The sequence below is a fragment of the Staurois parvus genome, unplaced genomic scaffold (genome assembly GCF_062004578.1).
Source record: "Staurois parvus isolate SC_StPar_1 unplaced genomic scaffold, SC_StPar_1.0 ptg000299l, whole genome shotgun sequence".
Taxonomy (NCBI): domain Eukaryota; kingdom Metazoa; phylum Chordata; class Amphibia; order Anura; family Ranidae; genus Staurois; species Staurois parvus.
Genome location: NW_028318095.1, coordinates 21,866,663 through 21,882,361, shown reverse-complemented (window position 1 = coordinate 21,882,361; position 15,699 = coordinate 21,866,663). Strand labels below are relative to the sequence as shown.

Genomic DNA, 15,699 nt, shown 5'->3' with positions numbered 1-15,699 from the left:
CAACACCAACATCAACCATCTTTCAGTGGCTCAGTCACAGCGATACTGTGAGTAACACTCTGCATGTCCCCTTTTCCTATATACATCTATAAAGAAGTATGTCAATTTATGTTTATGATCTGTATTTGTTTCATTAAAGTGTGTATATACATGCATATACCAATACTACTATATATATATCTATATATATATATATATATATTTTATATATGTACACATTTTATATATATATAGTATAAATATGAAAGTTGGAAGTTTAACTATTGATATACACAGAACAACTGGCCACATTCGTTACATTAGTTATGTATTCCTGGATTTTGTAAATCTTTAGTTTTTAGACAGTTGCCTGGGCTTTCATTGTGAATTGTGCATTTTTAAATTTTCTTCTTCTTTGTAATATTTGTGTTGAGAAGATTGGGATGAGCATCCAAGCTTATGTGCAAAAAATATGTTATACAGCAAGTAGTCATACTAGGCATCCTATGTTTATCCCAGATTTGGAATTCAGTCCCTGGAGTCTGTAGATACACAACTTTGGGCCCCCTAACCCCCTCTACTTGGATCATCTATTTTACTCTGGATATTTACTCATTTTTTGTACCTAACCTGGCTTAGAATATTGTGATAAGGTGTAAATGACCTTATATAAGATGACTTTTGCAATTTATGGTGGTAAATCTAGCCTCAAATTCATAGAAAGGCTATTTTGTTGAGATGATTATTATTTTTGTATAGTTTCCCTATAAGTGAGTTACACTTTTATTTAGTATGATTGTCAAGTTTTCTCTTTGGTTTCTTTCTAGTGAATTTTTGCTCTCTACAACACAGTCAAGCTGTTTTAACCTCTTTCTGATTGTGTGGCAGCAGAAAAGTGTACTTTTTTTTAGTCATTAACTTTTTATTCAAACAGGTTTAGGAGAAGAATTACAGATGCACAGTATATATTGACAAAAAAGTGTGCTTTAATGCCCAGCCACAGCAAATATTTGTCCACGGTGACCTGAGGTTGTGTGCTGAGAGCATGCTCACTGCACGCTCTAAATACACTGACCAAATTGTCACCTACAGGTTCTAATCAGGGCTTCTGATCAGGAGCCAGTGGGACAGGCTCCCGATTCTGTGACCACTGCCAATCAAAGTGGTTAGATGATAGAGAAGCTGCACCTTCACTTTACACATTATCATTGCTTTGTGCACTAAATAAGATTCATTAACAAACATTGCATCATGCACTTATTTGACAACACATCTAATTTTTGGGGGACCACTTTGTATATAGGTTTAGTATAGATGTTCTTTCTTTTTCAATACTTTTTTGAACAAACTACTTTTCATGTATGAAAACACATGAAAGTGATCATCAACACTTTACAAAGCACATAGGTTTTTCTTTGCCAATGCACGAGATGGAAGGCACTAATATTCCACTTGTATCCATTCACAAATTTCTCTGATCACTTACAACTATAAAAATATTTTAGCTGAGTAGATACAAACTCTAAAAAGAAGAAAGGATAAGGAGGAAAACAGGTAGGGGATAGAGAGGGACCAATGTGAAGGAAATCACACATCAGGTCAGAGAGATGTATCAGATCCAAAAGTCCCAAGTTGCTTCAAATTTGGATTGTGAATTGTTCAGGATGCTTGACAACCTATCATTAACTATGATCCAATTGAGTTTGCTCTTAACCAATTCCAAGGGAATCACAGGCTTATGCCAACATCCAGCTAAAGCAAAGATAGCAACCTATGCACTTGCATGTGGAGAGTGACAGCTGTCCCGTGTAGTCAGATCCAATAGAAGAGCTACAGTACCTGAAATTGCTGAAACAAGTAATGTTCCAATAGAAAGATTTTAGAACATGTAGTCCATCGCAGTTTAATGCACATGCGGCTGCATAGCCGTAGTGCCCATACCAAACCGTGTCCACAGCCAAAAGTGCCTACAGTGGGCATGTTAGCATCAGAACAGGACCACAGAGCAATGGATGAAGGTGACCTGGTCTGCTGAATTCAAGGATGGTTTGAACACAACAAGTCTGAGGCGCTGACTCCTAATTCTCCAGATTTCAGTACAATTGAGCACTGTGAGATGTGCTGGAAAAACAGGTCCATTACATGGAGGCCCACCTCACAACTTATAAGACTTAAAAGGATCTGATACTGAAGGCTTGGAGACAGATACCACAGCATACCTTCAGAGGTCTGGTGACATCCATGCCTTGAAGGGTTATGGTTGGTGGTCAAGGTTTTTTTTTAAATCCAGAACTCTTTATTAAAAAGAACCTGTACTGAAGGAATATGGGATTTATCACAGTTGACTTCTCCTGAAGACCCTGGTTTTCTGGCTTTCAAACCAAACAAATTATTTAATATTTTTAAGGGAATGGCTTGGAACAAGTGTGTAGATCAGGAGTTTTGTCTTCACCATGATTCTGCATGCTTGCTCCAGGCTAATAACTTTAAAAGCACTGAAACTAGGCAGCTAATATTCTGAGGTCACCAATGGAAGCCCCAATAACTAATTTACAGTTACAACTGTATTGCCTTAAGCTGTGTGATTGCTCTATTTTAGACCACTTTGGGGATAAGTTACTAGTTTAAATGTAATTGGTGCCTGACAGGGGGGTTTCTCTAACTCTCATTGCTTTAACATTTAGGGAATGCTATATAATGCAAAGATAGCTTTAGTTACAATGACAATACATTTTTGCAGACTGCTTGAGGATTTGCCAAGATGTCTCACAGTGGAGCACAAGGAAGCATTGGCAGCCACTCTGCTCTGGGATTGCAGAACTACAAGGTAAATACTGCTAAAATGATCTATGTCATTATAATCCTGATAATTTATATCTGAGGATATCAAAAATACATAAGGCCAAACAGAATCTTTGCCTGTTGATCTATTTCTTGTATATAACACATGGTTAATATTTATTTGTGAATGCACTTTTTGCAGTCTCGTAAAAAACATAAAATGTAGCCAGTGGCTCAGAGATTGGCTTGCCATTAAAATATAGATATTGATTTAATAAAGGCAAAAAGGCTGATCACTTTGCAGGGGAAGTTGCACTTTGCAAGGGAGTTTGACCAGAGCTTAGTAAATGTGGTGGAGTTTTACTTGGTAAAGAATACTTAATCATATAAATGGAAAATAGAAAAAAATCAACATTTTTGTTTGTACGTGAAAGGATGATGGAAATCAGCAGAATTTCACCTTGTTCGTAAGCTCTGGGGCAAATTCCCTTGCAATGTGAACAGCCTGTTTGCCTTATTTATTTCAGGTACTTATATAGCGCTGTCAATTTATGCAGTGCTTTACATATATATTGTACATTCACATCAGTCCCTAACCCTCAGGGAGTGTACAATCTAAGGTCCCTAAGTTACATTCATACATACACATACTAGGGCCAATTTAGGCAGGATCCAATTAACCTACCAGCATGTGTTTGGATTGTATGAGGAAACTGGAGTACCTGGAGGAAACACACGCAGGCACAGGGAGAGCATGCAAACTCCAGGCAGGTGGTGCTATGGTTGGGATTTGAACCAACAACCCTAGTACTGCCAGGTGGAAGTGCTATCCATTTAGCCACTCTGCTGCCCACTAGTAAATAAATCCATATATTTTAATGGCAAGATTGTCTCTGAGCCACTGGCTACATTTGTTGTTTTTTTATGAGACTGCAAAAAGTGTGTTCAGAAATAAATATTAAGCAAATGTTATCCTGTATAATAATAAATCGATCCCATAGACTCATAATGGTTCCCAGTGTTAGCTAACGTGAGCATCCTTCAGCCATTCAAAGTAAAATGACATTCATATTTAAAAAACAATATCAGGACGCTTGTGACCTGTCATAGCTTTCAACATAATGCTTTAGCTGGCAGTACCCAGCTCCTGTAAGCAGTGCTTGTTCCAGAGACCGAGGAAGGCAAGTTGGGCCCCTAGCCAAGGTAGGTGTTTTGTCTCCCACCCCTATCTTTTCGATTGACTTTGATAAGGACTATAAAAGAAACAGAAGCCTCCCCATTTGTATTATCTGGCATAAGTCACCAACAGCCTACATGTGCATCCACCTTTGTAAAGTGACAGGCTGGGCACAGCTTTAACTAGATACTGGTTTATCTGGTTTACTGCAAGAACATGAAGTTTGTTTTGGGCCTTTAGGACATCCAACAAGCTCATGCCTAAATTAGTTTGTGGGTGATCCAGAGAGCAGGCAGATCTTTGGGAATGATGCTGCATAGATCTGCTCTGTCTGAAAACTAGTACAGCGTTAGGAAGTCGACAGCCTTTAAGGTCCTGCAGTTGCCTTGGGTGAGATATATAACGGACACCCTGATAGGTTGCTTTTAACTTAAATTGGCTGCTTACAGTTCATTAGCCCAGCGGACCTTTCAGTAACTGACCCCCCCCCCCCCAAAAAAATTATTATGTTTTATGCTACCTGACATCTAGATGTTTGTTTATGTATGCCTTTGGATAGATATAGACCTCTGGGTTAGATAATACCATGGAAAGTACTATGCACTCTCTTAAAGCTACAGAAGGAGTAGAATGAATAAATGATATTCATGTAAGATTTTTTGAAACACCATGCCTCTGTACTGATCAGGTTTATCTATCTTGCAGTTGATTTGCTATGAGTATGAAAATTTCCAAGGTCGAAAGGTAGAATTCAGCTCTGAATGCAGGAACTTGTGTGACCGGGGATTTGACCACGTTAAGTCCATTCGAGTGGAATGTGGCCCGTAAGTGAGCCTCAAAAAATCGTATATGTAATAGACTGCTAATTTATTCTCTGCAATTTTCAAATAAAACCTTTTCAACTTTTTTTGTGAACCAAATGATAATACCCACCAGAAATGTGAGATATATATAAGCAGAATATTGAGAGAGTATATCTCAAACAATTTTCCCTTGCAGGTAATCTGCACATGCATGTACGTCTTAATATATATATATAGATCTTCTCTCTTTCTGCTTGTGTATGAGACTCCAGGCTTTGAAAGGTGAGAAATATCCATATAGATATAGTAAACCTAGAATAGAAGATGTGATCATGAGAGAACTACATCTGTTTTTGTGATCATGAGAGAACTACATCTGTTTTTGTGATCATGAGAGAACTACATCTGTTTTTGCATGTGGCTCTAATGATCACTCCAGTTGTTTTACAAATGATATCAGCAATTAGCTTCAGCTCAGATATCCTTATCTGTTATACTTGACCATCTCTATGAGTGGCCTAAGCTGTTGCAATTCAGATTTTGTTGCTGGATAGGAAAAGCCAATCTACTTTGGAATTACTATAATACCATCTACATTGTAATAATAAATAGTTTTGGCTATTAAAGATTTTCAGTCGAACTTTCCAGCACTCACTTCTGCTGCTCCAGATTGATGGCTGACAGTGAGCTTCACAGTAATCCAGACCAGAAAGGTACATTTGTTTCACCCTGTGACATGATAAAACTTATTTTGTTAGTCACATTGAAAGCCTAGCAAAATGCTGACCCTGGATGTTTGAAGTGTAAAACTACCCAGCACCAGGATTTGCTTTCAAGGTTGATATTGATGGATTGAAACACCCACTGGCTCATAATATCTCTCAGTGACTCCAGCAGCTTTGCTTTTGAATTCCCAACATTCTCTATGCTTTTAAGAGTGTGTCTTTCTGGATTATCCTTTGGTCTTACATTATGGAGACCTCAGTAGGAATGTAACTCATTTGCTTAAAACTGTAATAAGTAATTTTGGCACTGGTGTTCCAGAAAAATATATAAGTTGCCAAAGTATGCTCTACAAAAGGCAAAACAAAAACCTGAAATATCAACTTTAAGTGAACATACACATTAATAGTCTTCTGGTGTTCATATTAATTGATGTAACATGTTTCATCATTGGAAAAAAACAGTACAGTTGATTCTGATGTAAGATGGTTTGATTTCACAGTTGGGTCGCCTTTGAGCAGAAAGACTTTACTGGTGAGATGTTCATTCTGGAGAAAGGAGAATATCCTCGCTGGGACGCCTGGTCCAACTGCTTCCGTGCTGACAGGATCATGTCCCTGAGACCAGTCCGTATGGTAAGGGCCAGACCACATTTCACACACATTTACATCTAGCAGCTTATAGTCCAAGTGAATGTATAGCCAAACCTTTTATTTGTACAGTTTTGGATAGGATGGGAGAAAATCAGAACCACTGTCCAGTTTTTATTGCATTTTGTGTTCCGATGGCGAAACCTGTTCTGGTGACAAATAACTAAGAGGGGAATTTCACTCTCACTTCCTGTGGCATCTCCAGAAGGGGAAAGTAATGGTTAATCTCCCCACTGGGAAAAATACAGCAAAATACAAACTGACAGCGGTTTCAACATAAAGGTAAAGGTTGTCTCCCCAGTGGGACAGAGACAGCAAATATAAGCTGACAGCAGTTTCCACCCTTCCACCCTTCTATCCAAAACAAATAAATGGTTTGAGATATTCCTACGCTTTACAAGGAAACTTTACTTTTTTTGGTCAATATTATTACTCTTTTTTTTATAAACTGATCCTTTATATAATTTTACTGACATCTAGGAGTGCTTTATGGTGTTGTGCCTTTGTTTTCAGGTACAACAGTGACCCATTTTACCACATGCAATAAAATTTTATTCTCAGTGTTCTCAGTGGCAAGAAAATGTTTGAACAGAGCAACATCAAATATTAGTTATAAGGAGCTTGAAATTAAGTTAGCACATGTGAATTAAAGCATATGGTAGGGAATCATTTGATTTTTGCCTTCATTCAGACAGTGAGAGTATTCAGAGTAGTTACTGTTCAATCAGCAAAGACACATTGACATTCCACGAAGCTAAAGGATTAAAATTATATTTTGTAAAGCACAAACTTTCCATTGTTTCTACATATCAGGTTAGAGTTTAGCCAATGTGGTTTGATGGTGCATCTAATTACAGGACACTCAGGATTACAAAATCTCCTTGTATGAATGTACCAACTTCGAGGGCAGGAAGATGGAGGTCTGTGATGAAGATATTCCCAGCTTATGGTCCTATGGATTCCAGGATAGAGTTGCTAGTGTTCAGGTTCTTGGAGGAACGTAAGTACTCAATTTGGAACAGCAAAGTATTTTTTTAATATGTACAGTACATTGCTGTATTTTTCTGACATGTACTATTCTAGTTGCTACAGGGTTTTCTCAAGTGACACAACTCAAAAGAAGTACTTCTACCTAATTACTTCGATATCATGTAATGGTAGAATAAGATTGTTGTTACAAATTTAATTTAGTTTTGTGTGTTTAATGTTAAGTGTGGTTAGTGTGCAATTTTTGTTAATCATCTAAATCAGTGGTCCCCAAACTGTGGCCAGGGGCTGGATGCGGCCATCTATTTGATTTTATCTGGCCCTTGGAGACCTATTCCATCCACTGACACCAACAATTGGGCATGTATACTCCCATTGACACCAACAATGGGGCACAATTCTTACCACTGACACCAACGATGGGGCAATAGTCCTCACACTGACACCAACAATTGGCATATGCCGCTGATACTAATGAAGGGGCACAATTCCTCCTAATGACACCAACAATGGGGCACAATTCTTCCCACTGACACCAATGATGAGGCACAATTCCTCCCAATGACACCAGTAAAGGGGTACAATTCTTCCCCCTGACACCAATGATGGGACAATAGTCCTCCCACTGACACCAACAATTGGGCATATGCCCTCCCATTGACACCAATGATGAGAAAAAAAATCTTCCTAATGACACCAACAATGGGGCACTATTCCAACCATTGACACCAATGATGGGGCATTGTTTACTCTTACTGACTCCTACTGACACCAGGTCATTTTCTATTCCCACTGGCCTCAGCCCAACCCCTCACAGTCTGCAGAACAGTATACTTGCCCATTGTTTAGCAAGTTTGGAGACCCCTGTTCTAAATCAACACAAAGGGGCTTATTTGTTTCATTTTTTTCACATACATGTGACTGTTAAAGCCATGGAAACCCAGAAACAGGTAGGATCTAGTTCACTAAAGTGTGAAGTGAGCTGAAGTGAGGCGGGACTAAATTATTTAAAGCAAAAGTACACAAATAACAATCAAATACACAAAGAAAAACAGCACAAATGCAATGATCATAAAATTACATGAACTACGCATAGTTTAAATTATTATTTACTAAAGTGTTACTAAACCCACAACAGTAAAATCAGTCTGTATATGCAGTAAAGCATGCTTGTTATACTCACTGTGGAACCTAAGGGGTTAATCCTCTGCATTGTGTAAAAAGGTTGTTCAATCCTGTTTTCTCTGCCCCTCCTCTTCTTCAAATGTCCACCTGCTAAGACAGACCAAACCTTGCACTTGCTCGGTTTAGTGTGTATTGCTAGAGAGGTTTTTCTTTTCTTGGGAGAGTGCATGTGATCAGCACAGGGCTAATCAGCACTGTTCAGAGGGTCAGGGGTCCAGCATCCTCCTAGAGCAGAAAGAAAACTCCTACAAGCTTTAACCAGTGCTCTGCTGAAAGTCACAAGACTACTCTAACTGCTGATGAGAAAAGGTATTTAGCAGTTTATATTTACTAAAATAATTGCATTTCCCTGTTCTGTGTACTGTGGGAGACCAGATATAGGGAATGCAGGGTCTTGAGTTTTAACAACATTTTAATGTCTACAAAAGCAAACTTTACTCAGCCATTCATTTTAACATTTGTTTATTAAAGTGTATGTATAGCCAAACCTTTAATTTTTTTTTTAGTTTTGGATATAGTGTGAAAAAATTAGGACCCCCACAATTTTTTTTTTTTTTTGCATGCTGTCTGTGTCCTTTTGAGGTCAATTTTCCCTCTTGTTCCCCTATTGTCCTGGTGACCACAGTAGCCAAAATAGTAAGTGATGGGAAACCCAAAATTTCAGCTGTCACCAGAGGTGAGAGGAAACCTTCTGACTGGGACACCTGTTCAGGTGACAAATGTAGAAGAGATGATTCCCTTCACTTTATATAGATTTCTGCTGTTACATTTCCTGTTGCATCCCCGAGACGGGAAGGGAAAGTAAATATCCACAACAAGACCAAACTGTCCAAAACAGACCATTGAAAAAATAAACCAGCATGGGTTGTAACCCTTTTTCTTTTCTATCTAAAAAAAAAAAAAGTTTTGGCTGTACAAATAGTTGCTGCCCGATGTGCAAGTCAGGCACTTATTGAAATAAGAAAAATGTTGCTTTATATGAGAAGCTGATGCTGCAATGTTGAGAATCTGCTGAATTGCAGGAGGACAATAAACATTTATTATTAATTAGTGTATTTCTGTTGCTACTACACTCTTTAATGCATCTACAGGGAAGATTGCTTATTGTGGTTATGTGAATGGATAGCACTAAAACTCACAAACTACTTATTTCATAACATAATGTGAAAAGAATTGTAATGAATTTGAATCAAACTATTTCTGTCTGCAATATGTTATCATATACAGTAAGTATCTACATGATAAAAAAACAATATATGATATTTACAGTTTTCAGGGGTTGCACCAGTCTTTATCCCTAGTGATCTGGGAATCTGTCTGTGGGAAATGTATTTCAAACTTACCCAATGCAACTTGCCTTGCCCATTGGCTTTTTCTGTTTTGCCTAACCATGATGTCACTCAGAGAAAAGGTAGTTTAGTCAACTGCAGCAAATGATACATAGGATTTTTCAGAGGCTCCACCAGTATCGGGTGACAGGCAGTGCTGTGAAGATAGGAGCGAGTACCATGTTTGTTGTACAGCAGATTTCATATTTGGATGGAGGTTCACTAAAAGGGTCATTGGATATTAGTGCTGCTGAGCCTTGCAAGGGAATTAGAAAAGTAAGGGAAATCCATACTTTTGCAGGCAGATATAATATTACAAGTATACTTCTTAGTAGCTACAAACCTTTCAATAAAATACACAGATTTAACACATTTGAAATGTTACCAAAATGTATATTAGACTAATGGTAGACGTGTTGAATTTCTTCTTCCAGATGGGTTGGATATCAATATCCTGGATACAGAGGATACCAATACCTGATGGAGTATGGACCATACAAGCACTGGAACAACTGGGGAGCCAACCAGCCCCAGATTCAGTCTATCCGAAGAGTGAAGGACATGCAGTGGTACAAGAGAGGAAACTTTGAAGTTGGGAACTAAAAAAGGCATTAAGGACAAGACACCGAACTTTACTGGCAAAATAAAGGGACTTGTTTCTTTTTAATCTTGAAACCATTGTGCGTTTATTGGTGGGAGAGATGACTGGAAAAATCCCTGCTTTACTTGTTTGCGTCCTAGATTATTTATTTATTGAGGTCTTTTTCTTTGCAAGAGTTTAGGTGCTTCCAGATGGTCAATGGATAAGAATGTTTACAACTCACATCACATTTACCCAAGTGCTCCTTTGCTGCTGGTGTTATTTATTATGGAGTAACTCAGGCACTCAGAAGGCTTGTCCAGTGTCTCCGCTAAGCCTTGCTGTATCTGTAAAGGGAAATGTGTACATGTTGAACCTACAGCCTATCCAGTGGAATTACTACAGGCAATTATTTGCAAGTAACTAAACTCTCTGATCCAGCCATATGCAGTCAGGTTAGAAGGTTAAAGGCAGGAATGATTTGAGACGGCATGGTTAGGAAACAACATGGACTGCAAGTTTTTAGACAAGGACACTCAGCCATTTTGCTGGCTCCAATGAGTTCATGTAGTTAAAAGAGGGCTCCCCGTCTAGAATTGTCTTTCAAAAACTGTTTGTCACTATAATTTAAACCTATTCTATTGCCCCGCATGGGTTGTGATGGGCCCAAGACAGGCAGAATAATACTGTATGATTCTAGTACTATTCTGCCAAACCTTGGCCCATCACAACCCATGTGGGGCAATAGTAGAGTTTTATAATATTGTGTCAGCAATATGTATAGTAATCAGACTCTGTCTGTGGGAAGGACCTCTAGGGGTAGTCTTGCTATTGCGGGCACAGCTTGTGACAAGAAAAATGTGCCAGCAATAGCAAGAATATCAATAAGAAAACCATAAAACTTTTGGGGAAGAAGAAGAGGAGGCATTTAAATATGAAGCTCAGTCTGAATTCTGTTTCATGCTGTCTATATCGAAAACCTCAAACAAGGGCACTTGTTAAGCAGGAAAGCCCTCTCTCCTTCCAGTAATGTTAGGAAATTCAGATATACATGCTTCTGTTGAGGGTGGGAACACATGGGCACTGTCAGCTTTCTCAGGGAGAAACAAGTCTTGTTTTATTACACTTAAACCTCAGCCAATGAATGCACAGCATGAAAGTGTTCACTGTTCCTTTCCAAAGCATTGTCCATCTAGTTACAGCTCTGCCGAACCACAAATACGTGTGTCAAACCCTTTACAGATAAAGGCAATAAAAACAATGTCATTAAACATACTGTCTGTTGGCTTTTGCTTGCACAGGTTTTATAAAACCTTAGAACATCTTAAAGTATATGTAATCTCTAACAATGAACTTCTCTTATTTGCTTTCTTTTGGTCTGCTAAAAATACCATTGAAAGTGTTTGTCTTATCAGTTCTGTAGGTGCAAAAAATACCTGTTGATTATGCCAGAAATCTTATGAGCTGATAACATCCTGTACCCTTTATCTGGGCACATGGAGGTGAAGAGGGGGAAGGAGACAAGGAGAGGTCTGTGTTCTCGTTAATCCATCAGAAATGAAATAGGCAGGGGTGACATCACATTTAGGATTTCAAAGCTGTGATGTCATGCCAAAGAGGAAGGTAGGAGCACACTATATTTCTGACACATTTTATTTTTCTGTACTTTCAGAATGTTTAAATGGATAAACCATGGGGAAATTTGCAGGTATTCCAGAGATAAACTAAATATGTTTTTTTTTTAATGTTTGCCTTAACATATGCTTTTAACAATGGAGCTGCTACAGGCCCCAAGAGCACTGTAGACTGGAGTAAATAATCTTTCATTCAGAAAGTATTAGCATTTTGCAAATACTTTGGATACAATTTCAGACCCACACCACTTTGTTGTGAGCACTAATGGACTGGACCACCTTCTGGCCTCTTTTAACTTTCTAAGATGCCAGTGAAGAACTTTCCCACCCTGTCCTACAAAGCCACGATGAAGGTTTTAGTCTTGGTAGCCTAACTCTCACGTACCTTGGCTGAAGGCCGAGTTGATGAGAGGGCTTCCCTTGTGGCTCTGGTCTGAATGTGGTGACAGATGTACAAGGCTCAATGAAGCACAGAGGCCGATAGCTTGATAGCAGGTGATTGCCACAGTCAGGGATGTAGTCAAGGTGAGCCAGGGTCATACACAGTGAGACATCAGCGTAGTCAGGAGGCAGGCTGGGGTCAGTACTAGGTTAGCAAGCAGAGCTAAGTCCAGTAGCAAGCCAAAGTCAGCACCAGGAGATCAGGCAGAGAGTAGACTAAGGCAAACCGAGGTCAGAATCCGGAATCCATAGAGCAAGGTCAGGAGCAAGCCAGGTCAGCAACGGAAAATCAGTCAGTACAAGCAGGAACACAGGAACACGGGTCACAGGAAGCTGAAGAATATCCAGAGATTAGTACACAGCAGTCTCCTTTAAATAGGCAGCTTGGTATTAATGTGGGAAGATGTGCACGCCGATGCGCATAGAAATGCACCTGCATGTCAGTGCACACTGGATATTAACCTGGGCTTGTCTGTGTGCTGGTACATGTGAACGAGCATTAGCTTCATGGGAATTAGCATTAGAAGAATTAGCATTAGCTGCACTAGTTTCCTGACACAATTATTTATCTTTTTATTGTGGAGAAGGTATCAAGGAAGATATTATTCGGAAATCACTACAGCAATTGCATGGTACTGAGACATTTAATGGAGTTACCTTGCTGTTGGGATCTTTGAGAAATATAAGGAAATTGTTTTGGGGAGCGTGACACTGCCATTTAGCTCTTTAACTGCCATTGCAGAGAGTGGTGAATTCTGCTAGGGATACCTCACAAAACAGAGCAATTTAAAAACCAGCAATCTTGCCAGTAATCTCACAAAACTAAAATAAGAGATCTGTCAGAAGTTAGGATAATTTTTTTTAGAATGTCAGAATCCCCAGTATCCAAATGAGTAAACTAAAATGGGACGAACTAAGGAATATATGAAGTGAGCTGAAAAGATGCAAACTTTCACTTGATACATCCAGTCATGTGCAGGGAAATTTAAAAAATTAGACTCTTTTCACTTTAACCACATGCCGCCCAGCCACTGTACATATACGGCGGCAGGGCGGCACTCACAGGCAAAACCACGTTTTAAGACGTGTGTTTTGTAAACAAATAGGGGGTGCGCGCGAGGCGCGCCGCCGCCCTATCTGTCCTGCGGATCACCGCCGCAGATGTCAGTCGCCGGGTCACAGCCGCTCGTTAGTGGCTATGTTCCGGCGATTGGCGGCAAACAGTGACAGACAGCACAGCTGCAGTAGCTGTGCTGTCTGTCACTTCCCTGTCAGCTCGAGGATAAGCTGATCGAGAAAGAAGAGTTTCTCTTTCTCAATCAGCCTTGTCCCACCCAGTACACACCCCCGCCCCCTAGTAAAACACTCCCCTCACTCCTATAACCCTTCCCTGCAAAATAAAGTTAACCCCTTCCTCCCCATTGCCATTAGTACAGCGTCAGTTTTTTTTTTTTTGCACTGATCACTGTATTAGTGTTTTTGGGGATGTCAGTGACCCCAAGTCAGTACCCCCCAATGTCAGAATGTCCGCCACAGTCCCGCAGGTCTCACCATAAGTCGCTGGTCGCTGCCATAAGTCCCTGATCGCCGCCATAATTCGCTGATCGCCGCCATTATTAGTATAAAAAAAACCTAAAAATCCCAGTATCTTTCCCGCCATTTGTAAATGCTATAACTTTCATGTAAACCAATTAATTTACACGTATTGGGTTTTTTTTTTAGCAAAGACATGTCTGCATTTTGGCAGAAATTTATGACTAAATTTGATTTTTGCATTTTTTTTTACTGGACACGTTTTATAGCAAAAAGTCCAAAATATTGTTTTTTTTCCTCAAAATTGTCAGCTTTTTTTTTATAGCGCAAAAAATAAAAACCGCACAGGTGATCAAATACCACCAAAAGAAAGCTCAATTTGTGGGGAAAAAAAGGATGTAAATTTCATTTATGTACCATATTGCATGACCGCGCAATTGTCCGTTAAACTAGCGCAGCGCTGTATAGCAGAAAAATGGCGTAAGTTGCAGTATTTATACCATAGTTTGTAAACGCTATAACGTCCACACAAAGCAATCAATATACACTCATTGGGATTTTTTTTTACCAAACACATGTAGCAGAATACATTTTGGCCTAAATTTATAACCAACTTTGAGTTTACTATATATTTTTTATAGCTGAAAGTAAAAAATATTGTTTTTCTTCAAAATTTTTGGCATTTTTATGTTTATAGCATGAAAAATAAAAAGCACACAGATGATCAAATACCACCAAAAGAAAGCTCTATTTGTGTGAAAAAAGGACGTAAATTTCGTTTGGGTGCAGCATTGCATGACCGCGCAATTATCAGTTGAATTAGTGCAGCGCCGAGTAGCCTGGTCATTAAGGGGGGTAAATCCTCAGGAGATCAAGTGGTTAATATAGGTTAGACACAAACACCAGTACCTTTAACATCCACTCTTCTATTAATCAGACCCTCATTTTAGTATTGAAAGCCACAAAAAATGCAACTTATTTATAAAAACAAGACCAACATAATAAATGAGAGAAAGAAATAAAAAGTGTGACCTTAGAGTAGAGAGTCCTTATAGAAGAACCAAGGTGTCCAAATTTAAAAGTGCTTTTCAGATTGTTCTTTTAATTCAGTGGTGAGTTTTTCTATTTGTTGTAAATGAGTTATTCTGACTTACCATTGTTCTATACTGTGTGGTTCTTTTTTTCCAAATGAGAGATAAGCAGGCCTTTGCTGAGTTCAAAAGGTGTTTGAGAGGGGAGTTCTTATAATGTTTAAATGATAACAGAGTATCATGGTATAAAGTACACAGCAGGTTTATTTGCAAGAGACACATCTGTCAAGGTTTTAATGGAGGTTTTAACCACAAACCACTCCCATAGTCTAGGGCAGTCCAAAAAATGTGTAGAAACATGCCCTTGGTTGCTTGACTTCGCCAACAGAGGATACCAGAGGATATATTTTATGTAGTAGTTGTGGGGTTTGGTAAATCATGCTCTTATATCTTATATCTATTCTCGTATGTATTGTATTTGCCAATGAGACTTTGTGTGTTAACAGGATACAATTTTTTAATAATTGCACCAGATATAGCACTGGTCAAATATTTGCTTAATACAGGTATTTATATAGCACCAACAATTTATGCAGTGCTTATACTGTATTTTACAGTCACATAAATCCCTTCCATCAAGGAGCTTACAATCTAAGGTACCTACCTAAACATATCGAGGCAGATTTAGAAAGGAGCCAATTAACGTACCAGCATACCTTGAGTGTGGGAGGAAACTCACCCAGACACAGGGAGAGCATGCAAACTCCACATAGGTAGTGTCCCTACCAGTGCTGCTAGGTGGAAGAACTGACCACTTAGTCACTGTGCTGCCCTATTGCTAAATATGTAGTATCAAGGGTGGAATGG

The 15,699-nt window shown here is 39.0% G+C and overlaps 1 protein-coding gene across 1 annotated transcript; it reads left to right on the top strand.

The window, feature by feature from the left end:
* The first annotated feature begins 12 nt into the window (after window positions 1-12).
* On the top strand, window positions 13-11,464 carry LOC149457957 (beta-crystallin B1-like). Its single transcript, XM_089683017.1, has 6 exons — window positions 13-47; window positions 2,720-2,806; window positions 4,643-4,761; window positions 5,966-6,098; window positions 6,971-7,113; window positions 10,048-11,464. Exons 2-6 carry the CDS (start codon window positions 2,741-2,743, stop codon window positions 10,214-10,216), a joined length of 630 nt encoding a protein of 209 aa, XP_089539143.1. The 5' UTR covers window positions 13-47; window positions 2,720-2,740; the 3' UTR covers window positions 10,217-11,464.
* The last annotated feature ends 4,235 nt before the right edge of the window (window positions 11,465-15,699 follow it).

Bases quoted from the DNA above. Each gene is read 5' to 3' on its own strand.
- LOC149457957 (XM_089683017.1), top strand. From the start codon at position 2,741: ATGTCTCACAGTGGAGCACAAGGAAGCATTGGCAGCCACTCTGCTCTG. The intron at 6,099-6,970 runs GTAAGGGCCAGA...ATCTAATTACAG, and splicing joins CCCTGAGACCAGTCCGTATG to GACACTCAGGATTACAAAAT. The intron at 7,114-10,047 runs GTAAGTACTCAA...TTCTTCTTCCAG, and splicing joins GTTCAGGTTCTTGGAGGAAC to ATGGGTTGGATATCAATATC.